Source organism: Miniopterus schreibersii (genome assembly GCF_964146895.1).
Source record: "Miniopterus schreibersii genome assembly, chromosome: 13".
Lineage (NCBI taxonomy): Eukaryota > Metazoa > Chordata > Mammalia > Chiroptera > Miniopteridae > Miniopterus > Miniopterus schreibersii.
In genome coordinates, this window is record NC_138113.1 from 41,762,480 (window position 1) to 41,788,255 (window position 25,776).

Genomic DNA, 25,776 nt, shown 5'->3' on the forward strand with positions numbered 1-25,776 from the left:
GGGATCTGTGTGGGGGTTTTTTCTGATTTATTTTTTTATAGAGATACAATTCACATACCACTGAGTTCCCCCTTTAAAGTATTCAATCCAGTAGCTTTTAGTACATTCAATTTATCAGCCAAGTAATCAGTTTTCTCACAGTTTCAATAATTGCAGCAATTGCCTTGAATCGTAGGTAGAAATTCTGAAACTGTGGAATTGTCATTTCAAAAGACTTGATCTTTACTTGACCTGAATGATCTGCCACTTTTAGCATCACCACAACATAAGGATACTTAGATAATCTGCAACTGTCCGAGTTCACAGCCATACCCAGTTTCCACTGAAAAGCTACAAGCTGGTTGGTGACCTTGGCCTTAGCATCCAGGAACTGCTTGTTAGACCCTCCTTGGCAAGTGTCCAGGGCTCACACCACCAACGCAGGTGGACAGTCCTCGGGCCACCAACACTTCTGCTCGGGATCTGTGTTTTGACAGCATCTCTCCGGTTGCTGGATCAGCAGTGAGAAGTGCTGCTGAGAAGCAGGAAACATGAAGTCAGAAGGCAGGTAGGGGTCCTGAAGCTGGGGTCTCTGTTTTAGGCAGGGTGCTTACAGACAGACCGCCTCCCTGAGAAGGCAGCCTTGTTGGTCTAAATTCTAACAATTGCTTCAGTTACCATTTTAACAATATATGCATCCTTCAGATTAGTACATTTTTAAATGACTTACTCTTTAATAAACATTATATTCTGCAGGCAAATGAATTCCTAGTCAGCCTCTAACATGTGGACTCAACCACATGCTTTAAAAAAAAAAAAAGATTACTGTTGTTTGGTTTAAAGTGGGTTTTCCCCTTGGCTTTGTTTACTTAGCCATTTTTTAAATTTATTTTTTATTGTAAAATGTCCACCACATAAAATTTATTTTACTATTTTAACTATTTACAAGTTTACAATTCAGTGGCCTCAAGTACATTTACATTGTGCAATTCTCCAGGCCTTTTTAATCACCCCCAAGAAAAACTGTCCCCCAGACAGCACCTCCCAATTCTCTACGCCAACCCCTGGCAACCGCCCTCTTACTTTTTGTCTCTATGCATTTGATTACTTCTGTACTTCATATAAATGGAACCTTACAATAAGAGTCCTGTATCTGGCTGAATTCACTTAACGTAATGTCGTGAAGACCCATCCACGTTGTAGAACTTGTCACAATTTCACTCCTTTTACAGGCCAATATTAAGCTACATTTTGTTAGCTGCCGGCTTTGAAGAGAGAATTTGTAAAAGTCTGAATCTTCGCCTTTGGCTTTGAGGTGTCTCCAGCTCCACCCTCCCCACACCCTCCTTTAAATAAATAGTACATTTGAAATAAATGATGGTAGCTCAGTGATTGTAAAGATGGAAATAAAGAACTTAGATTACTTTCAATTCTGTCATTCTGTGTCACCCCTTGGAATTTTCCTGTATGTTTAACATTTTTAACTCAGAGATGATTTAAACTCATTGGAATCAATCTTGAAAAAATAGACATGGGCATCCTTGCAATTTCTGGGATTTACTGCGAAATGGGATTTTCATGAATCTCTGCCCCACTTATCCATTTGTTCGCAACTCTTCCCATTTATTTCTTTAATAAGCAATGAGTGAAGATAGTTTGACATATCTGTCTGTGCCATCTGGTGAGCATGAATATGCAAAATATCAGTTTTGACAAAGTTATTGACAAATATGCAAAAATGAAGACTAAAAAAGAAGTTATAATTTTATTATGTATTACTATGACAGACCAACATGTAGGTACAGGTTTTCCCCTTTTAAGAAAATTAATCCTTATTGTTGAAAGTATTACAGATGTCCCCTCCCCCCCCACTCCCCTCCTCCCGCCCCCTCCCCAGGCCTTCATTGCACTATTAGGTTTCCCCTTTTAAAAAGACATATATTAATGTAATTTTAAAGTATTAATCCATTTTTTCCTTTTTTGTACCTTTTTTATTTTTATTTTTTATATTCACTTCCAAATATAGAAAGTTCTTCCTATAAGTAGCCTGTCAGGGGCTACATCTCTCTCAATATCTCCCTTTTCCCACAGTGAAAGCCTTCATTCCCAACAGCATCGACATACCCAAAAAACAAAAACATTCACAATACTTGTAAATTTGAGTTACCTTTTATTTTGCTTCCATTTTTCTTTGCTTCCCTGCATTTTTGAAGCTGCTTTTACTGGTCCTTTTTCCCCCTTCAAGACTTGTGTTGTCAAAAGAAGTAATTTTTTTTTAGATATTGGGGTTCCAGTATCTGTACTTCAAATCAGTTTTTTTCTAAAAACTTGCTTGTAATTAAAAATGACTTGTAGATATTGGGGATCCAGTGTCCACAGTTCCAAGTTATGTGTGTTAAAAAAAAACACACAGTACCCGGCCCGGCGTGGCTCAGCGGTTGAGTGTCAACCTAGGATCCAGACGATCGGGGTTCGATTCCCGGTCAGGGCACATGCCCGGGTTGCAGGCTCGATCAATGACTCTCTCATCATTGATGTTTCTATCTCTCTCTCTCTCCCTCTCCTTTCCTCTCTCTGAAATCAATAAAGATATATTTAAAAAAAAAAAGAAAGAAAGAAAAAACACACAGTAATGTGCAAGGTGAAATGCTTTTGGATAAACATAAGCCTGTTTTCTGACCTTTGTTAATGCAAACTCTTTGCCTTAATGGTAGATTTGCACAAAACACACAAAAAAAATTAAAACATTTTTTTGAGGATTAAGAAATAGAAAAGTGTGTAAGTATGTATATGTGTATAGCTACACACACATATATTTATACAGGCTGACTCCATCTACACAGTAAATCTGCCCTGCAAGTTAGCCCCCCAATGATTGGTTGCCTTAAAATGTTTGCTAGTTGTGTTCATAGTGTGGTTAATCATTAATACACACTGGAACACACACTGTGGCCTACCAGCGTCTGAAAGTGTGTGGGCAACCTGTGCGTGTGCAGAGGTGCTGTGGATGTGAGCGTGCAGGAAGGGAAAAAAGCTGCTACTCTCAGTAGACCAAGTGCTCAGGTTAAGCAACCGATGAGTTACTGTAGGTTTTGTTGTTTTTTCTGTCAAACTGCTCCTTCTTTTTGGAAGACAAAGGCATTTCCATTTCAACAGTTTGTCAGCTTTATAGTTGGGCAAAATTGATATATTATGAAAATAGAAATCTATAGTTTTGGGGCAAAATTATAAAATTAAATATGTAGGTAACCTATTTACATACTGCTATAAAGGATTTTTTGGAGAGCTATATAAAAAAGCTATTACCTACATGAAATGTATATGTAAAGATTTTTTTCTTTGTCCTGGGTGCCAGGAGTATAAAAAAGAGCAGATATATTTAACCATAACATACTGTGATTCATCAAACAGCACAAACTTTCATTTCATGGAGTTTATCTATTGACGTTAATTTAAACTATCACTTGTTTACCATGTGGGAACATAAGTTGTATCAAAAATATAAGGATTTTGAACTAATGTTGATTCAAGTTGTGTTGTCTTACCGTATTGTCTTTTCAAAGTGCTGCCAGTTAAAAAGGGAAGCATTATGTTTACAAATCTGTTTTCAAATGTTTGCCAGAATTTTGGTAGTATCTTTAATAAAGATGGTTGTCTCCAGAAAAAATTTTTTTGCCTATTTTTAAATTGGGTTGTTTGTCTTTATTGTTGAGTTATATGAATTCTTTATATATGCTTTCTCCTACTACTTGTGTGATTACCGTTTTAACATTTAGATATCTGATACATTTGCATATTTAAGAAATGGATCTAGGGGGGGAAAAACAAGATGGCGTGTAGGCAACAGCTGCACCCGACGCCTCCCGCAACCACATCAAATTACAACTAAAATACAGAACCACCATCACTCTGAGACTCCTGCAATCTGGCTGAACAGAACCCTGCAACCAGGGAGATGAAGAAGCACTGAGACCGGAGGGAGGGGTGGAGACGTGGGCGGCTCGGGGCTGAATCGCAGAGACAGGCCGCGGGCCCACACCCGGTGCCGCGGTTGAAACCCGGGAGGGAATCTCGGCGGTGGGGGTTTCCCAGAGGAGGGAGGGGTCCCAGCCCCACAACAGGCCCCCAGCCCAGGGCTCCAGGGCCAGGAAGAGACGGCCCCACAACTTTGGGCTGTGAAACCAGCGGGGACTGTCCCTGAGGGTCGCGGAGGCTGCGGGAGCCCCAGCAGCTCCTCTAAAGGGCCCGGCACGGACTCGCTCGGACGCTCCCTCTGAGCCCAGCGCCGGGCAGCAGCCTGAAAGGACCCGGGACACTCGGGGGGGAACTAACCTGCCTGAGATCCAGGCGAGAGGCGGAGGGCGGCTTCCTCCCAGGCAGAAGGGCTGACAGAGACAGTGGCTCTTTTGGCGAGTCCTCCCGGAACACAGCCGGCAGGCAGGCGCCATGTTTGAATCCCCAGCACCTGACTCGCACCTTTGGCCCCGCCCCGTGATTCCCGGAGGCCCCGCCCCTCCCCACCTGCAGCTCATCCAGGCCATTTCCAGGGGCTTTTCTGTGCAAGTGGCCTCTCTAGCCTCATGCTTAGGACTTTCCTAAAATCTCTCAGACAAGCAGCAGCGGGCCGCATACGGCTTGATAAGTGGCCCCAGGCCTGACACTAGCGGCAGCCTGCATTGGCTCACAGCTTGGCCTCTCCTGGACACCTCCAAGCCCAGCACAAGTAGCAGCCAACTATGGTGTGCTGTGTAGCTCATGCTGGGTGGCCCTGGGCAAGGCACTGGCACAGGCTGACTCTGCACCTCCCAGGAGGCCCCAGAGACAGTGCACCTGGTGGTCAGACTCGACCATGATGGATTACAACCCTACCACATCCACGAGTGACACACTCAAGGGGCACACTTGGTGAACACCAAAGCTCCACTGAAGTAAATCCTGCTCCAAAGGGGTGTCTCCAGCACAGCAGCTCTCTGGCCGTAGTTGCAGCTGATTGGTCTGGGGGTCAGTTCCTCCCAGTGACGCCAACAGCAACCAAGGCTCAACTACAACAGGACAGTGCACACAGCCCACACAGGGCAGCACCTAGAAGGCCCAGCTCAGGTGACTGGGGAGGCTGAGCCACTGGACCCTACAGGACACCTACTACACAAAGCCACTCTACAAATTCCAGGAGACATAGCAGCTCTACCTAATACATAGAAACAAACACCAGGAAGCAGCCAAAATGCGGAAGCAAAGAAACATGTCACAAAGGAAAGAACAGAAGAAATCTCTAAAAAAGGAACTAAATGAAATAGATCCAAGCAAGCTAACAGATACAGAGTTCAGAATAATGGTTATAAGAATGCTCAAGGATATTAGCAAAGGTATGACGAAAATAATTGAGAAAATCAATGACATAATAAAGTATCAATTTGAAATGAAGGCTACAGGAACTGAAATGAAGAATAATTTACAGGGAATCAACAGTAGAGTAGAGGACGCTGAGAATCAAGTCAGCAATTTGGAACATGAAGAAACAAAAAACACCCAACCACAACAGCAAAAAGAAAAAAGAATCCAGAAATATGAAGATAGTATAAGCAGCCTCTGGGACAACTTCAAGAGCCCAACATTCGTATTATTGGGATGCCAGAAGGAGAGGAAGGAGAGCAAGAAATTGAAAACCTATTTGAAAAAATAATTACAGAAAACTTCCCCTACCTGGGGAAAGAAATAGACTTACAAGTCCAGGAAACACAGAGGGTCCTAAACAAGAGGAACCCAAAGAGGCTCACATCAAGACACATCATAATTAAAATGCCAGAGGTTAAAGACAAAGAGAATCTTAAAAGCAGCAAGAGAAAAGCAGTTAATTACATACAAGGGAGCACCCATAGGACTGTCAGCTGATTTCTCAACAGAAGCTTTGCAGGCCAGAAGGGAGTGGCAAGAAATATTCAAAGTGATGAAAAACGTGGAACTACAACCAAGATTACTCTACCCAGCAAAGCTATCATTTAGAATTGAAAGTTAGATAAAGAGCTTCTCAGACAAGGAAAATCTAAAGGAGTTCAACACCACCAAACCAGCACTACAGGAAATGTTGAAGAGTCTTCTTTAAGAAGAAGCTAATGAACAAAAGAATCTGATGAACTAAATAGATCCAGAGACACTGACGCATGTAACAGACAATCATATTTCAGAGGAAAGAGGGAAGGGGAGTGGAAGGTGGGAAGAGATTAACCAAAGAAGTTATATGCATATATGCATAACCCATGGACACAGACAATGACGGGGTGAAGGCCTGGGAAGGGGGTGGGAGTGAGGTGGAGGGGATCACTTGGGGGGGGGGGGGAAATGGGACACCTGTAGTACTTTCAACAATAAAGATAAATTTTAAAAGAAAAAGAAATGGATCTAATTTTATATTTTCCCAAATCGTTCTCTAGTTGTCTCAGCACCATTAGTAAAAAAATGTCTATCTTTTCTTCAGTAAATTGAGATGCCACCTTGTTACATACAAATTTCCATACTCTGTTATTTCTCTTCTGTTCCTCTGGTCAGTCTATTCTTGTGCCAGTACCTTGGTGTTTTAATAGTATAATATATTTATATTTATAGTATATTTTAATATTAATGTTTATAGTGTATTTTAACATCTTGTAGGGCTAGTGTCCCCTCATTGCTCTTATTTTCCAGGAGTTTCTTGGCTATTCTTTTATGTTTATTTTTCTATGTGAACTTTAGAATAAACTTGTCTAGTGCCAGAAAAAATACAAAGTTATTGATAGTTTTATTTGACCTGCATTAAATTTATAGTTACTTGAAACTGACATTTTTATGCTGGTGAGTTCCTCTATACACAAGAATAAACTTATGTTTTCCATTTTTCCAAGTCTGCTTCTGTATCTTTTAGGCTGCTTTAAAGTTCTCCTCATGTAAGTTTCTGGTTATATTTGTTCCTAAGTATATTATCTTTTTATGTTGCACTATAAATGGGGCTTTCACTTTTATTTTATCTTCTAACTGGTTTTTGCTTTTATAGGTGAAGGCTATTGATTTTTGTATGGTAATTCTGTATATTGCTTGTTCACTGAATTCTTTCATTATTTGAGTTAGCTGTAAAATACATTATTTTGGGATTTCCAGATATGCAATACCATCTACATATAGAGAGAGTTTTACCTTTTCTATTCCAATTCTTATGCTCTAATTGTCTTTCTGTCTAATTGCATTGGCTAATAATTCCAATACAGTGCTAAATAGTAGTAGAGATTATGAGCATCCTTCCCTTGTTCATGATCCCCACTAAGTTAGATGCCATATCTAGAATTTACACACACACACACACACACACACACACACACACGCACGATCATGCTTTAAAAAATCCACCAATTACTATTTCATTGAATGTTTTGATCAGAAATAAATATTAAATTTTGTCAAAAGGCTTTTTCAGCATACCTGGAGAATATATAGTAAATTATACTAATGGATTTCCAAATTTGAACTATTTCTGCTTTTTTCCCACAACCTACTTGGTCATGAAGATTTATTTCCTTAATGGGCTATTAAGTTAGGAATGCAATATTTTATTTAACTCTTAAGTGAGACTGATTTACAGTTTTCATTTTAGTGCTACATCAGATTTATAGATTAATTTTTTACTTGCTTTACAAAAGGGTTTGGCAGTTTTCTTTCATTTATTAGTGTCTGGAACAATTTATGTAGTATTGGGATGATCTGGTATTTAAAGGTTTGATAGAATCCCCCTATATATGGTTTATTTATATAGTAAGTTTATTATTTTATGAAGATCGGTCTGCTAATGCTTTCTCTCTCTACAGGGGTCAATTTTGGTAATCTATATTTTCCTCTGAAATTATTCATTTTAATCTGTTTTGAAATTTATTTGCATGAAGTTATACAAAATAATGTCACATTTTTTAGTTTCCTCTATTCCAATGGCTATTTCCCTAGGCTACTTCTTATTTTGTATTTTTGTGCTTTCTTCCTCTTTTTTCTTTATTCATTTAGTTACTGGTTTGTTGATCTTGTTGATTTTTTCCCAAGGAACCAGGATTTTGATTTATTATTTCTACTACCTTTTGTTTCTTACCTCATTAATTTATACTTTTACGCTTATTCTTTCTTTCCTTGTACTTTCCTTTGGTTAATTTTGTCCCTTTTCTAACTTTTTTAAGGTAAAAATGTAAACAAAAGGTAGCTATAGTTAGCCAACTATTTCTGAGTAAAAACAAAGTGTTGTTTTGTTGTTGTTGTTTGTTTTGTTTTTTTTGTTCTATTCAACCCATGAATCCCAGGAATCAAGTTCCTTCTAGAAAATTTCATTGAAAAATCTCCTTCCCGAATTAAGGTTCTTGACATCAGCGCATATACCCGTGAACATGAGCCCTTATTTCAGACGGCAAATGTAGACAGGAGCAATCTGCACCTGTCACTTCTGACACAGTCTACACCATACTCTATAACTCTAAAATTTTAAAGTTGTTTTTCATAAAAATTTATCTTTATTGTTGAAAATATTACAGATGTCCCCCTTTTTCCCCATTGGCCCCCTCCACCCCACTGACCCCGGCCCCAGGCCTTGCCCACACCCATGCCTGTGTCCACGGGCTGTGCACATGTGCGTGGAAGTTCTTAGGTTCGTCTCTCCCCACCCGCTCCCCCGCCCCCGCCTTCCCTCTGCGATCCCTCCGTCTGCTCCATGCTTCTAGGTCACTGAATCTATTTTGTTCATCAGTTTATTATGTTCTTTGGATTCCACATATAAGTGAGATCATGTGAAACTTGTCTTTCTCTGCCTGGTTGAAGTTTTAAACAAAATTTTACTGTTGGAGTTAATTACCCGATGATGGTATTCCATCTCGTGCTTAGCTTTGGCTTAACATTTATTTTGTCATATTGTCCACTTCTCCCGGGAAGAGGGCAAGGAGGTTGGGAGGGCACAGTCCAGTTTAGGGGTGACCAAGAGAGAAAGGAATGAGGGGGCAGAGGGAGGTCAGGCTTGAGGTGCCAGGAGAAGACCCACTGGTGGCGCAGGAGTCCTGTTCCCACGGCGCTCTGGAGCAGTCCGTGGGCCTCTCGTCCTCCCCAGGGTGCCGCAACCCTGGGGCGCTGCCTCCCGCGACTGGCGGGACCCCCGTCCCGGGTCGGGCATCCCCCGGGCGGGGATCCAGGCTCCTCCCCCGGCCGCCCGGCCCCGGGCCTGGCGGGCGGCCTCCGCGGCGGCGGGGGGCGGCCTCTGGCGGCGGCTCTCTGCTCGGCCCGGGCCGGGTCGCGAGCTTTCAGGCTGGCGGAGCGCCCACCCCTCCGTGTCCCCATTCCCGGGCCTGCGCGCGCGCCTGCAGGACGGGCGCGCGAGTGTTCGCTTCTGGACTCGGGCGCTGTCCTGGTCGTTTACAAATTAAAGGCCACAGGGCGCGGACGGGCCGGTTCCTGGGGCTGTTTTGCGGAGGAGGGGCCGGGAGGAGGGGCCGCCGCTGTGACTGGCGGCGCGGGGGTCCGCGGGGAGCGCGGGAGGCGCGGGGAGGGCGCGGGAGGGGCCCCGCGGGAGCGGCGCCTGCCGAGCGGGGGCGCCCCTTCCCGCCCTCTGCGCTCGAAGTGGGGCGCTGAGCTCCGGGATCAGCCTTAGAAAAACACACCCGGTGGGAAACTGGTGTTCTTGGGAAATGCATTTGTCCGTCAGGGAAGGCGCAGGGGTTGGCCTCTGCTGTGCGAAGCGACTCGGGTATCAAGAAATGCCAACTGAAAAGCGCTCGGAGCGAGAGGCTCCGCGGCTGAGCGTGGACCCAGGATCCAGGCGACGGGGGTTCGATTCCCGGTCGGGCACGTGCCCGGGCTGCGGGCTCCATCCCCACGAGGGGGCGGGCGGGAGGCAGCCGATGGATGACTCTCTCATCACTGATGTTTCTCTCTCTCTCCCTCTCCCTTCCTCTCTCTGAAATCAATAAAGACATAAAAAAAAGAAGAAGAAGACGAGGAATATAGGAGCACATCCTGTAAAGCTTCCTTTCCACCCCGTGCGCGAGATGAGCCATCACTGTCTTGGGGAACCGCACCCCACAGGCCACTGTGCCCTCAGCGGGCTGCGCTCCAGGCCTGCGCAGGAGTGGAAATCGCGCTTTCCTAAGGCACACAGACCTCCGCGGAAAGAGCCTGAAGTCAAGTAAGAGAAGGCTTGAGAGGGATTGCAGAACGACCGGCAAAGCACAGCCGTATTTTCAGAAAACGACGCTGACATGAATATTTTTAAAAGAGAAAAAAACTCATGGACACAGACAAGTGTGGGGATTGCCCGGGGCGAGGGGTGGGGGGTGAAGGTGGGTCACAAGGGATAAATGGTGATGGACCGAGACTTGCCTTGGGGGGGAGAGCACAATACAGTGTACAGTTGATGTGTTGTAGAATTGTGCACCTAAAACCTGTATAATTTTGTTACCCAGTGTCACCCCAATACATTCAATAAAAACGGGAGGGGGGAAAGTAGATGTTGGAAAGCAGATCTCAAAAGCGTCTCCATCGGCAGAGGACAGCAAAGTGGTTTACTCCTCAATTTGTCAAGGAATTCGACCATGAGCTGCATAAATATTACCATCTTCATATTTCCAACGTCTTTCAGAAAATGCAAGATATCAAAGGAGGAAGGACAGTGAGAACCGAAGACTCAGTGGAGAGTTGTGGGGGTTGATCAATAGGCAATAGCAATCAATGGGAAATGCTTGGATGGAATAGTAAAGGCGGCTGAACCAATGATCAGAAAACTGTCACAGCCGATAATGGAGTCGGAATTTGAGCCTCCTTGGAGACAGCTGAGGATGCACTCAGCCAGTGAAGTGTATACTACATCCGATAATCGTCTTTCAAATTCCAGAGAGGCCAAACCAGAGGTCAAATCTAGTAGCAAATGCAAAGGAAAGTTACCTTTCATAAAAAATAAATGTCTCCCAGACAGAAAAGGGAATCCTTTGCTTCAATGAGTTCATGATCTCCAAACCCAAAATTCACTGCTTCAAAAGGCTCAAGGGTAGGAGCGCCACACCAGAGGACTGCAGCAATCTTCCGCCACAACAGAGAAGGAGGAAGCTATAAAAGAAAGTCAATGAATTAAATAATTGTCCTCAGCTGGTTTTGACTCTAATCAAGTTTATCTTGCTAAGATGAAGTTTTACATCGAAAGCTGCCAACTGCCAATTTACAACTGTGTTATTTGACATCTGATAAACATTTTTTCTTTTGGCAACATCTATAAATAACAACAAAAAAAGTTGGGTTCTACCTTCTAAGCATTATATCTGAAACAAAAATATAGCATAATGGGAGTATGAAAGACTTTAGCTCTCTTATGTATATATAGTGTCTTCCATAAATTGAAGTACATTAGAATGATACATTTGTAACTTTTTTTTAAAAAAAATATGTCTTTATTGACTTCAGAAAGAGGAAAGGAGAGGGAGAGAGAGAAAAAAACATCAATGATGAGAGAGTCGTCATTGATCGGCTGCCTCCTGCACGCCTCCCACTGGGGATCCAACCCGCAACCCGGGCATGTGCCCTGACCGGGAATCAAACTGAGGTCTCCCGGATCCTAAGTGGGTGCTCATCCGCTGAGCCACAATGGCCAGGCACATTTGTAACTTTTAAATAAATTGAACTAATGCTAGTTTATTAAATTTTACCATTATTCATTTAGAGGAAATCATGAAAATAAAATCTCACCTCTTTTTTTTTAAAAAAAATTTTATTGATTTTTCGAGAGAGAGAAAGGGAGAGGGAGAGAGAGAGAGAGACATCGATGTGGGAGATAAGCCGCCTCCTGCATGCCCCTCATCGGGGGCCAAGCTGAACCAGCAGCCTCTGGCAACCTGGCAACCTCTCCGTGTGCAGGTGATGCCCTGCCAACTGAGCCACACTGGTCAGGGCTCACCCCTCTTGGGTAAAGAAGTAAATAAGAAATTACTTATATAAAACATTTGTATTTTTCCTTAAATGTGGTTAAGATCATGGGTACTGTATCATAATTATCCTATCATGTCCATTTGATCCCACACAACCAATTGAAAGCTGGAAAAGTTTGGTCAATTAACCTGTTGATTTTTACATATAATACCAATTGATCTCTCCACCAAACTGACATAGTAGATCAAATGTCCTAATGCTGTATAAACACACTTATAATGCAAACAGTGCATGCCTAAATCTCAACCATCTTGATTCTATATCAGCGGGAGGTTTTGTGACAAGAGGAACAGTGTTGGGCTCACACTTCCCTCGGCCGAGCTATAACTAGAATGCAATGTGACAGTAACTACAGTAACACAGAGACACAACACTCAGCATATTGCTTTTCAAAGGCTAGATTTTTAAATCATTGGCATCTTTAAGACCTAAATTTTGAGCTTGCTGGAATTTTTAAAAGCAATAAATGTAAAGGCTCACTTCAAAAAATAATATGATTAACTTTGGCCAGAATAAAAGTTTCTCACCATCTTCAAATAAATCTGGCCACATGAATAGATAGCTACCAAACCCAGTGTTTAATCTTGCCCAGTAATGAGATCTACCCAGAGATCCCAGAGAACCAGCTCTAAATGGGTCAGAAGGAAGGCGTCAGGTTGAGACTTTCCTCTTAAAAAAAAAAAAAAAATTGCTTTGAAAAAAACATTTATTCATGTCCTTCCTACTTTTAGAAAGGAAAATTAGGTTCTTGCCTCTACATGTGGGCTCATTCCATCGGTTGAAATCAGAGCAGCAGAAAATGGCAGGAGGGACTCATGCCTGCTGCTCTGAACGGTGGTGAATCCAGGCTCTAGCAGTGAGTTAGCTCACATTTTACTAATTACCAAAGTGAACTGTAGCAGACTTTACTTAATAACAGCCTGACTCATAACTATGTAATCTGTTAAATGTTGGAATTAAAATTTCTTTTTATTAAAATTATTATACCCTCACTGACATGATATCGATAAAGCTACTTGTCTTACTCCAGACCTCTTCAGGGGGTCAGTTCTCCTCTGAGTATTGCAGCAAGAAACCATGGGCTTTGTTTCAGCGAGCCATAAATGCTCCCCCCGCTTCAGCACTAGTAAGTGACCAGCTTTAGGCATTTAACCAAACGAATGGGAGACCAAAGATATTAAAACCTGACCTTCCTTGGAAATGATGAACTCATTTCCAAACTGTTAACTGTCAGAGAAAGCAAACTAAACCCCATAAAAGCCTAGAACAGGGCAAGTCAATAGTAGCTTCTAAAAGGCCTGCCTTGAAAAGCATCCTGTTCTCTGGTTTTTTCCCCCTTTAGACTTGTGCAAATTTGATTCAGAAAGTAGCTCAGTTGGTTTGTTATAGAGCAAGGAGTGTGTGTGTGGGGGGGGGGGAGGTGTACATAAATTTATGATCATTATTTATCTTCATAATTTTTATAATTTTCAATTACAGTTGATATACAATATTACATTCATTGTAGGTGTACAACATAGTGATTAGACATTTATATAACTTACAAAGTGATTGCCCCATAAGTCTGACACCATTCAATATTACAGTATTATTGACTATATTCCCTATGCTGTACTTTACATATATATAGTTTTAAAATATGTCTTTTTTGATTTCAGAGAGAGGGAGAGAGAGATATATAAAGATCAATGATGAGAGAATCATTGATCGCCTGCCTGGGATTGAGCCTGCAACCCAGGCATGTGCCCCGACCGGGAATGGAACACAATCTCCTGGACCATAGGGTGATGCTCAACCACTGAGCCACACTGGCCAGGCTTGTGACTATTTTGTAACTAGCAATTTGTACTTAATCCCTTCCGCTTTTTCCCCCATCACCCCAACTCCTCTGCCATCTGGCAAGTGTCAAAATGTTCTCTGTATCTATGAGTTTGCTTGTTTTGTTTGTTCATTTATTTTTGTTTGTTTTTTAGATTCCATATATAAGTGAAATCACATGGTATCTGTGTGATCATTATTTTAAATTGTATGCCCCAGAATATGTGGGGCATTGACTAAACATTTTAAGATATTTTGTAGTTCCAGTTCGAGTCTAGTTCAGTATTAGAAAAAGCACTGAAACAACTTCCAAAGCATCAGGAATTTCCATTTCCACCCAAAGTATTCTTTGTTTTCTTCCAACAGTTCTCTGTTATATAAAAGAAGGAAAATCTGCACTTGTTTATAAAGTTTTCTTCCTTTATTTTGCAGGCTGATATAACACACAGGTCAATAATGCGTGTGTAGAAGCCTTTCCTCCCAACCTCGTTTATAAATCTACCAAACCTCACCCAGACAATGCCCTCCTTCACACTCACCGTTTGGGCGAAGCTGCTACTGCCTGATGTCCATAACTCAGGCAACGTTTGATTTTTAATAATGCCAGCACACTTCTTTGTCATGGTGTCTAAGATGTGATTATTTAATGTTTGCCAAAATGTTCAGAATAGTGTAATTTTCAATTTTCAATTGGCCAACTGGTTTGTGACTTCTCTTGTGGTCTTGATTGTTTAAAAATTGCTTTCTGTCAAACACATCCATACAGAATATATTTGTATGTAGTGCTATTTAAAAACGAAAGGGTCGTCAAAAACAAGGACATCTGAGAAACTGTCATGGCCAAGAGGAGCCTAAGGAACCACGACAACTCAGTGTGATGTTGTGGAGACAGATCGGGCAAAAGGCATTAGGAAAAAAAGGACATCTGAATAAATGATGGGCCTTAATTTGCAATACTGTGGTTCATTAACTAACAAAGGCCCTACAGTAGCGTGACCCCTTAACAGGGGAAACCGCGCTTGGGGTGTAGAGGAACTCGGTGCTATCTTCTCAATTTTTCTGTAAATCTAAAAGTGTTCCAAAAAGTTACAGAAAGTCATATAAACTGTTCTAAAAATAGTTTGTAAATACAAACTTAAGTTATTACTTGAACTTCAGTGTTAAAACATTTTACTCTTTTATCCACTTGGCCAGCCGCTTTTCCTGCTCCCTGGTGACTTTCCTTTTGTAACTGCAGGGCGGCGCCTGCTGGACGCAGACCCTCGGCTTCTGAAGAGACTGCGTTGGAATGAAGGTCACCGTAACTGTTTCTTTTTACTCTTATTGTAAAACACAAGAATATGTCGGGCATCTTTTAATTGTACCCTCTTATCTGCCTCTCTAATAAATACGTTTTTCGCAAAAAAAAAAATAAAAAAAATTTAAAAGTGTATAAATGTTCTTTTAAGTTCACAGTGGCAGGTGTTTTACAACCACCCGTGAGAGCAATGGCCTGAAACCCGGCGCCTAAAATGCTTAATGCCACCGGCACTGTCAGAGCAAATGCAAATATAAAAGGTGTCAAAAGTCAGGTTCATGGGCAAGGAGCCGAGGCGGCCTCCGGCAGGTCCGAGGGGAGGAGCTGGGCGCCTGGGGCTCCGAGGAGGCGTCAGGGAGCCCGCTCTGCGCCCACGCGCCTCGCGGAGCCGGCTCGGGCACGCGCGGGAGGAGCGCGGTGGGCGGCGCGGGGACCGGGACCGGGGCCGGGGCGCCCCAGGTGCTCGGGAGACGGCACAGCAGGTGCGGGCCTGGCCCATTTATCCGCAGACCCGCAGGCTGGATCCCGCCAAGGTGGTGGTGGTGGTGGGGGGGGCCTGCGCCGGGCTCAGCTGGCACTGGCGCTCTCCCGCCTTTTACATTGTGGAATTAGGGGCATCGGGGCAGCTCCCCAAAACGGCCGATGGATGGACGTAAGCAGGCAAACTGACACATGCGCAGGGACAAGGGGGTGCGCTGGGCAGGCGTCGCGTGGGTGGGTGCAGGGAGCCGGCCCTGACTCCGCGGCTGAGTCCCAGCGGTTCGTGTCGTCACTTTGGCTACTGGTCTCCGTGCGTCCACTCTCCCTGCCCCTCATTAGCCCGCCGCTGACACCTGGGAGGGACCCAGGTAGGGGTGTTTTTAATATCCCAGGTAGTTGTCATTTACAGCCAGACTGAGAGCCACTCTACCTTACCTTGCTACAGTGCCCGCCTCCTCTTAACTGGGACTTCCAGTACCCCTGGGACATCTCCCAGGCGGTCTATTGCTTCTCCTTACAGGCTCGATTCTCTCCATTTTCCGGATTTGGATGCCCAGCTTTGTTTGCCCTGAGCTTCACATTAGCCATTAGTAGGTCTGTGGCCTGGCTGTCCCTGTGTCACCCTTTCCAGTTTGGATCTGGAGAAAGGGAATTGGATCTATTGACTCTTTGCTACTATGAGTGTTGGGTGGGGCTTTGTGGCCCCCAGTCCTCTCCCAGGTTGCAGGCCAGCCAACCCCATGACTGCTAGCTGGGTGGTCTAGTCAGGGGTGAGAGGGGCCCACAGGAACCCATGGAACAAAATGGGCCTGCAGGAGTGCTGTGGGAGGGGCAGTTCCCCTTAGATTGACTTGCCTAGTCAGCAAGCACCTACCTCAGGACTTTTCCACTGGAAAACCATACACAGTTTTTAAAGACACTTAGCTCAGAAAACGTATCATCTTTCATAATTCAGCAGTTTCCACAAGAGCACTTAATCAGAAAGCTAGGAGTTGGCTGTATTAGATGCAATGTTATACTCTGACCACTAAGATGAACAATGTCTCCTTTTTTAATCAACTAAAAAGAAACCCTGTGATTGATTGCTCTTCCAACTTTCCTTTTAATTTGGCGGAAAGAACTTGGGCCGGGGCTACTTCATAAATTTCTTGTTGCCAGATTTGGGAGCAGACATGCAGAACTGGTAGGAATGACACATTTCACTGGGCCTCAAGAGTCCCCTGGGGCGGGGGTGGGGTGAAGCAGAGGGCAGAGTCCTGTTTCTCTGGCGTCTCCAGAGTCCTAGGAGGCTTGCTAGGCCACATCACCTTTTCCTACAGTTGAGAACACCTGTTGCTTTGTTCCAGCCTCTTTGGAGAACAGAAGCCCTGCTTCTTTTGGCAACTGCTCCTCCCTTCACTCCAGAGTCTAGAGAGAGGCTGTACTCAGTGCACAGGACTCCTGGGCTCCAGCTGATTAGCTCAGGGTGGATCATGATTCAAGAGGGACAGATCAGAGGCCTTCCCTGGTCTTTGAACTGAACTTGCGAGGAAAGTATACCCTTCTCATGGCCTGCACATTGAGATGTAAAAATTACTGTATGGTGCCAGGTGGGTGCTGCAAATATCAAAGGGAACAATTTTTTTTTATCCTCACCTGACAATATTTTTTTCTATTGCTTTTCAGAGTGTAAAGGGGGAGAGAGAGAGAGAGAGAAACATTGGTTGCCTCCTGGGCGGGGCCGGGGATGGAGCCTGAAACCTAGGTATGTGCTCTTGGCCAGGACTGAACCCAGGACCCTTCAGTCTGTGGGCTGACGCTCTAACCACTGATGCTCTAATCCAGCTAGGGCTTGGGGGAACGCTTTGTAAAGTTCATGATTGTCTAACCACTATGCTGTACACCTGAAATTAATACAAAATAATATTGAGTGTAAACTGTAATTGAAAAATAAAATTTAGCCTGGCCGGGCGTGGCTCAGCGGTTGAGCGTTGACCTGGGATCCAGGCGATCAGGGTTCGATTCCCGGTCAGGGCACATGCCCGGGCTGAGGGCTCGATCAATAACTCTCTCATCATTGATGTTTCTGTCTGTCTCTCTCCCTCTCCTTTCGTCTCTCTGAAATCAATAAAGATATATTTAAAAAAAAAAAAAGAAAAAGAAATTTTAATATATAGGGTGTTCCCAAAAATGTATACACACTTTGAATAATTATAAAGGCAGTGTTTATTAAAATACATTTCATTTTCAAGATGTAATAGAATCAGCTGTTAAAGTGTGTATATATTTTTGGGGGACACCCTGTATATAAAAATTAAGAGCACTGGCAATATTATCACTGCTACATGGTGGAAACCAATCCAGAGTGAGAGATAATCATGCTGATCTGCAGAGGGAAACAGACAGGAGACTCAGAGGCCTGACAGCACTGGTGTTCCTGACGTTTAGCTGTGCCCCTGTCCTTTCTGCTGTTTGGCTCTTCAATCCTCACTTCAACATGTGAAATGCCTCAGTCCTCCCAGTAATGCACACGTGTGTCAGTTACCTGTCGCTGCCAGAATCAGTGTCCCGCTGCCCTCGCTTCTGGGCATCACTTGCTCCCAACTCAAAGTCCAGGACAGATCTATCTGATTGGCTGAGTCTAGATCATCTGCCTGTGCTTTACCTTCAAGGGAGCTAGGAAAGCAAAGAGTTTTCAGCTTTTGGCAGGGGAGGTGGGCTCCACCTCCCACCAAGATGCAAAGGGTGGGGGATCTTCAAACACAGGAAAAAGATCCTGATGCAGGCAGCCCCAAATCCTCAGAGTCCGTTGCAGGGAGTAAGAAACCAAGGGCCCAAGATCATTCTTGTAAGAAGTTTGGAGGGGAAAAGAAAGAGAGTGGTAAACTGTGAAAACAGCAAAAGCAAAGGATCATTTCTTTTCTTTTTGGTAAGATTAAGAGGCCTGAGCAGTTTCACAGATGAGAAACAAGGAAGTCTCATGACAAGACAAAAGTAGCTGGCACTCCACTCTGCCTCTACGGCAGCAGGACGGAACTATTCAAAGGTGAGACCACTTTGGACAAAGGACATGGCTTCTGAAATACAGGAACTAGAAGCATTATTAGTGACTCTTCAAAAGACTCAGTTGTCTGTTGCCTTTAATTAACATCTAAATAGATAACATATTCTTCTATAATTATAATATGGAAATGTCTATGAACAAAATACATAAATTTTTTGGCAAATGCGTAGGAAAGAATGGTCAAGGTCATCTGAGGTTTTAAGCAGCAGCATCTATGCAGCTGGGACGTGGTCAGTGTTTGGGGACAGAGGTAAATATCCGCAATCCATGCATTCCTTTGATTTCTTCTTTTAGTGCCTAAATAAGTAAAAGAGAATCATCATTTCTTTTGTATGTGACATTGATCACAACAAGTCCCTCAGAGAGTATCTTTATACAGTTCTGTATCTGCAGGAGACTTTGCACACACTTTTTTCCAGCAGTTTTTCCTTTTTTGGGGGGAAAACAATTTTTATTTTTATTTTTATTTTTTTGAATCAGGATCTAACCTGTCTCAAAAATCAAAGAGGCATAAAAAGGCATACAGTGACACCTCCGTCCCACAATGCCCTCTATCCCCCAGTTCCCACTTCTATCCTCAAATAGAGAACTGTTGTTAGTTTCTTGTGTGTCTTTGCAAGGATTAAAAAATGCATATTCAAGCTACTATGAATATATATTCCACCCCACACTCCCTTTTTGAAACAAAAATGGTAGCACTTTAAACACAGTGTCCTACACTTTGCTTTTCCCCTAACCATTGGAGAGCATTCTGTATCAGGCATAACAAGCACCTTCCTTGTTTGCATCAGCATGGGATTCCATTACATGGATTTATCATAATTTTTCAGCCCATCCCCTAATGATGAAAGGCTGTTTTCTGTGTTTTGCTAATTCAAACAATGAATAGCTGTTCTTTAAAACCACACTATTTAGCACAAATTCCCCACTTTTACTTTAAAAATAAAGTTGTAAAATAACTATGAGACTTGTTTAAGGCTACAAATGGTGTCAGGGCACAAATCTGAATGAGCCACCAGTCAAATCAGTATCATTTCTCTGCAGTGCCAAGAGAGAAGCTACAGGACCCGAGGGAGGCGCGGACCACTGGAGTTTATAATCAGAGCAGAGGAAGAGTCAAAGTCCTTTATATTAGGTCCAAATCTGATCATCACAGTGGGGTGGACATTTTTCCCCCCAGTCTGTCCAGTAACCTCCCTTCTCCTGGGGAACAGTTCCTTTCCACTTTAACTGTGTATTGCTGGTGGGACTACCAAACGGCCTGGTACTGAGGGAGCTATGCGTCCCTGGCCCAGCCTGATTGGTTCAGTCAGGTATGGCACATGACACAAACCGGGACAATTAGAATCTCCCCTGGGATTTTTCAGTACAGAGCCTTCTCTCTTAGGTCACTATACTGGAATAATGTCAATTGGAGGCAGCTGGGGGCTGTGTTCCCCACCTAGAAGAGAAAGGCCATCTCTAGTAGGAGAAAATAAAGCCAACACTCAGAAGGTGAAAGTTCCGAGAGACAGGATATGAAAGCAAGCAAGCAAGCAGATGAACTTGTTTAAGACTCTGAATCTAGATATGCCAGAAACCAGGTAATTTCATTACATGGGCCAATCCATTCCCTTCCCTTTGTTTGCTTATGTTAGTTTTAACTTGCTCTCTGTCACTTACAAGTAAAAGAATCCAAACACATGTGGTAAGGTTTATCAAGTTAGGAGCCTTAGAGATAATTTAGCCCTATCCCCTTCTTAGATAAAAAAGAAGAAAAAGAAAAAAAATAGAGTTTATCCCTTATCCAAAGTCAGCAAGTGACTAAGAGATAGGACCTGAACCCAGGTATCCTGATGTCCTGGCCACCTGTTTCCCGTGGGCTCCTATCCAGCCTGATGCCAGGAGCTGCTGTTGTGCTGAGAACCAGGGAGCTGCCCTACAATCTCCATGTTCACATACAAGCCCCCTCAACTCTGCAGACAAGCAGGATGACCTGGCCATTCGTGCAGGAGGCAGCCCAGGAGCTGGACAGCTGGGAGTGGAATGGGAAGAGAGGGACAGGGCAGCATTGGGCCCAGGAGTGCAAGGGAGAGGAAGGGGGAGAGAGAGATAGAAACATCAATGATGAGAGAGTCATTGATCAGCTGCCTCATGTGCCTGGACCGGGAATCGAACCATGATCTCCTGGATCACAGGTTGATGCTCAACTGCTGAGCCACGCCAGTCGGGCACTTGTATTCAGTTTTGAATAAAAGTCATATTCCCACAACTGGATTCCCGATAGTTCCAGATTATATTTTTCTCAGGTCCTAAGTCCTGTCTGCATGACCACGGTATTGCATTCTTCTTTCCTAGGACTCCTAGTAAAATACCATCACCACCAGGCAGGCCCTTTCGGATGTAGGAGACTGGGGCAAAGGGGCGTTGTTGCCTCCACTGACCTGATTTACCATCTGGTGCTGCTGGACAGTCCTCTTCTCCTTAAATTCTTCTGACTCGATGTGGATTTCATACATTGCACCACAGCCTCCTGAAATAAATGCAATTTGAAAGCATATCAATTATTAAGTTAGGGCAGCCACAGTCTCACATGTCTTTGAAGTACCCACAATTTCAAGGAGGTCTGAATACTACTGTCAGCACAAAGTTGCTAAGACTGTTAGAAAAAGGTCACAGCTTACAATCTGACCACATGTTCCTGGCAGGCTGCCTCCATCCAAAATGTATTCCTGCTTTTGCAAAGCAGTTGCGCCACTCAGGATTATCACTTGTGGGGTAGGAAAGATAAGGCACAGAGCATGGAAAACCTAGGAAATGTAGGTTTTCCTAGTATTTCCTTTTATTAAGCCAACAAATGCCATGGAAGAAGGTGGGGGGACAGAATTTCAGTGTTCCACCTTCAAAATACAGCAGCAATTGTTTTTTTAGTGCAATAATACACTTAAAATTTGGTTTGAAAACTGTATAACACTATCCAAAAGGAAAGGAACAAGGCTGTGTAAGAGACAGCATTACAATAGAAGCTGCAGACACGTGGTCATGGAGCTGCTGGGGACTCTCCAGCACCTCTTGCTCTGTAAGCAGCACTGAGTGCTTCCTCCTGGGCTTCTGCAGGGCGGGAGCAGCTTTCTGGTGAAGCGCTCAAGGTGGAGCTTGTGGTGGACTCATCCACTCCCTGGCCAAGCTTTGTCTCCACATGGATGGAGAACTAGCGCTGGTGACTATGGAGAAACCGTGCTGCTCTAACATAAAACCACATGGGCAAGAAAGATAATAACCCCCATGCTGTCAACGCCAGGCCACTGTATGAGAAGTGCTCTGTAATGCTTCTCTTATGAGCTCTGGGAGTCCAAGCTTTGATTGAACCAAGGTCCCAGCTTCAATTCCCTTTCTGTTCTCCGTTCAGGGCTGGGTAGAGGTCAAGTTCCAGCTCTGCCGCTATTTGGGCCTGGGCAGGTACAGAACTGGTGACATCAGGCTTCAGCATTGCTCTGAGACCCTGCAGAGTGCTCACCCTACCTACCATTCCAAAGGATCTTTAGATCCTCCAGTTTCCAGAATAAAAACTATTTTCTAAACCTTCTCCCAACCTTTGTAAATGTTATGCTCTCAGAAAAGCCTGTGAGCCGCTGTAGCAACGCAGAGTGGCAGAGACTGAGTCTGGGTGTGTGTGGGAGCCAGGTGCATGCCCACTGCAAGCTCAATGGGTGTGTCTGAAAAAAGGCCCTATCTTCCCTGTCCTGTGGGTGCAGAAGGTGACTGCCCAGCCAGCCTGAGCTCTGAGGTGCCAGTGGCTATCTGAAAAGGCAGGATCTGGCTGGGGCAGGAAACTGGGCTCAGGCCAGAGTCTGCCAGGGGCTCTGGTTCTGGTTCCAGCTCTGTTGCCTCCTCCCTATGAGGAACTGGGCAGGTTCCTCAGCCTCCCTGGGTTCCTCTTCTCATGGGGAAAGTGAGGCAGTTATTTTCTCAAAGGGAGAAACTCCTCCCAGGGTCCACTCCAGCTGACATTCAAGGGTATCAGAAGAATGTGGGAGAATTTTTGTAAAGCCCGTCTCGCAGTCAAATTAAAGACTGTGGACCAGAGCCCAGGGGTGACTCAGGGACCTTGTCCCAGTTTCCCTCAATGTTTCTATATCCCCAACTTCCACATCTGTCCCAAAGTCACGCGTATTGAGAAGTGATCATGTTCCCTCCGCCAAGTACCCCCAACCCTCTGCCCCTCCAGAGGGCAACATCCTACCAAACTCTGTGGGAAGATGAGAGAAAACCTTACCTGAAATGTCGGTGACTTTGATAGCTGTAGCTTGAGGAAAGTTTTCTTTGAGAATTTGGGTTACTTTGAGCTCCCCCTCAGTCTGTGAGGCAAACATCCGCTGGGCACAGCGAAGAAGAGGAAGCTGCCACAGAACAGAGAAGAGGCATGGCTGAGCAAGATGCTGCTGCCCCCGCTGGGCGACGGTGCAGGACCCACCTGCCATTGTCCTACTAGGCTGTCCTACTAGGCAGGGCCGGCAGGGCAGGCAGGGCCATGAGCTAAGTCAGAGGGGCTGTGTGGTGTCAGATGTCCATTTAAGCTCCCTAGGATACAGAATACACTTTCTTAGGGTGGGGTGGGGGTAATTGTAAATAACTCACTTTGACTCTAGAGACAAGGCCCCTAACCTAATTCAAAAGATGTTTAACTTGCCATGATAATGCCATGAGAGAGAGACTATCACGATGGCAGTTTTATAGGTGAGGAAATGGGCATTAATATGCCCAAGGCTGGATCTGTTGGTAAAATGCAGAGCTGGGAGAGGCCTGACAGTTGTGCCCTGCTAGCCCAAGATGCCACTGACCATGTACTGGTGGGGCCAAATGCCACCCACCCTTTAGGCCTTATTAACATTTCAGTCTCTCCAGTGGGATATGACCTTGTGACCTACTGCTCAATAAGCCAGCAACCCTTTGCAACATGAACTAATTCTCACTGGGGAGAAGAAGCAGAATTCTATTAAGTGACTTGAAGGAGAAACATTTTTAGATTATTTGCCATTGGCAACTACTCTCCCTTCTCTGCTAATGGCTACCACAGGGAGCCAGTGCTTCTAAGGGGAACATATCTCAATCCTTAGAGGTGAAGGGGCAGAAAACCAGGTCAGCAGCCCCTTGGCTGGGTTGATGCTGAAAAGGGAGACTGAAAATAAGAGTATGGCAGGCCTTGAATGTCAAGCTAGACTTTGGACTTAGGCATCTTGGTGTCAAAGTAACCTGCACAAAACAGTGCCTTTTGAAACCAGTCAGGAAAGATGCCCGGATAAGAGCGAAGAGAGTAGCACCAGCTTGGGTCCCTGGCTAGAGGATGGCAGGTGGGAGAACACCAACACTGTTTAGCAGGTGCTGGTGCTAAAGGTACCTCCCTTCCACTCCTCAGTCCTACCCATCCTCAAGCCTCTCCTGATGGCCCAGAGCAGGGTCCTGTGTTATAGAATCTCGGAGCACCTTCTTTAAAATGACCCGGGCACTGGCATTTTCACCATCTGGTCTCAAAGGCCATGACTGAGTCTGTCCTGCTACTGCCACCTTCCAAAGCTGAGCCAGGGCAGGCCCTCAGGAGGATGTGGGGGATGGAGGGATGGAGGGATGGAGGGATGGAGGGATGGATGGATGGATGGATGGATGAGCAGGGGAAGAACCACACAATTCAGGACATGCCTACTGGGCAATCACAAAGAAGCCTGGCAGGCAGCTGAAATGCAGCTCAGGAGAAAGATCTGGACTTAGACTGAGTGCTGTGTGGAGGGAGAGAAACTTAATGTTGTGCGGACCTGGGTAAGACTGGGGTGTGGGGTGGGGTGCAGCCTCTTCTGAGGAAAGCACCTTGGGGGGGCAAAGGCAGAGAAATCAGGTGGCAGGCAGGGGGTAACCACTAAGGAGTGAGGGTGGTTAACACTGCAGATTTCTCAGGAGCCTTTCCTTCATCTTAGCAGATCTGTGGGCAGCGGCCTTTAAAACCAGGCAATCTACTGACAGAATCCCCAGAGGCCGCCAGTCGGCGCTGAAAGTCACCGGTAGAACTGCTTCGGGGAGGCAGGTCCAGGACCAGCAGGGGAGAAGGAAGGCTATGAGAGGAGAAGGGAAGAAGCGGATGAAGTGAGGAAAGGATGGATCAGAAGGGGAGAGAGAAAATTAGGAGAGCGCGTGAGGAGTGCCCTCTGCTGGGCGCCGCCTCGGGCCTGTGGGATCGGCGCGGTCAAGGTCAACCGGGCGGGGCGGGCGTTGCCCACCGCGGCGGTCCAGACCCTGCCACAGTGCCCGCACCCGCTCCGCGACTCCGGGCTGGGACTCCTATGTCTTCGGATCGATAGATCAACATTGCTTTTCCCGCGCCGGCTGTCCTGGGGCTGTTTAGGTGTCTGCTCCCCTCGCCCGACCTCCACTCGGCTCGCGAAACCCGCAGCGCGCCCGGGCCTGAGGCTTCTCCGAATGCCGGTGGCCCGGGCCCACCGAATGAGCCAACCTACGAATGAATGAGGGAGAGGAAGGAGGGGAGCCCCTGTCTCGACCGCGCGGCCCCTCCGCAGTCCCGCCCCGGGGCGAGCACCTGGCCCCTGCCCGTGCTCACCCCGCGGCTCCGTGCTCACCCCGCGGATCCTGCGGAGCAGAGGCGCTGCCGCGGCCGGGCCCCACGCCGCCATGCCCGGCCGACGCAACCCGCCGCCCGAGGTCGCCGCGTCTCCCGCAAGGCGCGGAGCCCGGGACCGAAAGCCGCTGCGGTGAGCGAGGTCGCCCCCTGCCGCCCGGAGGCCGCGGGCCACCCGCCCCGCCCCGCCCCTCCCCGGGCCGCACCACCCTGAACCAGGCCCCGCCCTCCCAGATGGGTAACTGCTATAAGCTCAGATAAGTAAAAACCAGAAACATTTCACCAGTCTCTCTTATAGCCAGAACAGAGTTATGTGACCTAGGAACTGTCAGTCAAAGGCACCCATGTAAGGTTTTGATTAGGAAGACACACAAAAGGAAGGAGATAGATGGTAAAATTCTTTATTCTGGTCAGGACACATACATCTAGATTTGGGGCTGCAGAGACTGCCACGGAGTGGTCAGCGATAGCAGTGCAGGCTGTAGTGTCCGTACCCAGCCCCACAGCAATAGTGTATTTGCCAGAGAAGGCCCGAGGCGTGTTGTGAACATTGTTTCTGACTGTGCAGCTTTGAAGACCAACTCTGGCCAT

At 45.5% G+C, this 25,776-nt stretch overlaps 1 protein-coding gene and 1 pseudogene across 5 annotated transcripts; both read right to left on the reverse strand.

Moving 5' to 3' along the window:
* Positions 1-25,361, reverse strand: BOLA3 (bolA family member 3). 4 transcript variants are annotated; one of them, XM_081156575.1, is made up of 5 exons: positions 25,187-25,334; positions 22,837-22,960; positions 21,005-21,093; positions 10,909-11,070; positions 1-511 (listed from the first exon to the last, which is right to left on the reverse strand). In XM_081156575.1, exons 1-4 carry the CDS (start codon positions 25,238-25,240, stop codon positions 10,912-10,914), a joined length of 426 nt encoding a protein of 141 aa, XP_081012701.1. In that variant the 5' UTR covers positions 25,241-25,334; the 3' UTR covers positions 1-511; positions 10,909-10,911. The 4 variants fall into 4 exon arrangements, with proteins under 4 accessions (XP_081012701.1, XP_081012700.1, XP_081012699.1 ...); XM_081156574.1 differs by having other exon boundaries at positions 10-514; XM_081156573.1 differs by lacking the exon at positions 1-511 and having other exon boundaries at positions 10,507-11,070.
* On the reverse strand, positions 107-310 carry LOC308566253 (COMM domain-containing protein 6 pseudogene; annotated as a pseudogene). The gene has a single exon. The product of its transcript is annotated as a COMM domain-containing protein 6 pseudogene (transcript).
* Positions 25,362-25,776: the final 415 nt, after the last annotated feature.

Excerpts from the sequence above, each read along its gene's own strand:
- BOLA3 (XM_081156575.1), bottom strand. The coding sequence starts at position 25,240 with ATGGCGGCGTGGGGCCCGGCCGCGGCAGCGCCTCTGCTCCGCAGGATC. Across the intron at positions 22,961-25,186 it reads TGCTCCGCAGGATCCGCGGG|CTTCCTCTTCTTCGCTGTGC; the intron begins GTGAGCACGGAG and ends GTTCTGTGGCAG. Across the intron at positions 11,071-21,004 it reads AGCACCAGATGGTAAATCAG|CTTCCTCCTTCTCTGTTGTG; the intron begins GTCAGTGGAGGC and ends TTTCTTTTATAG.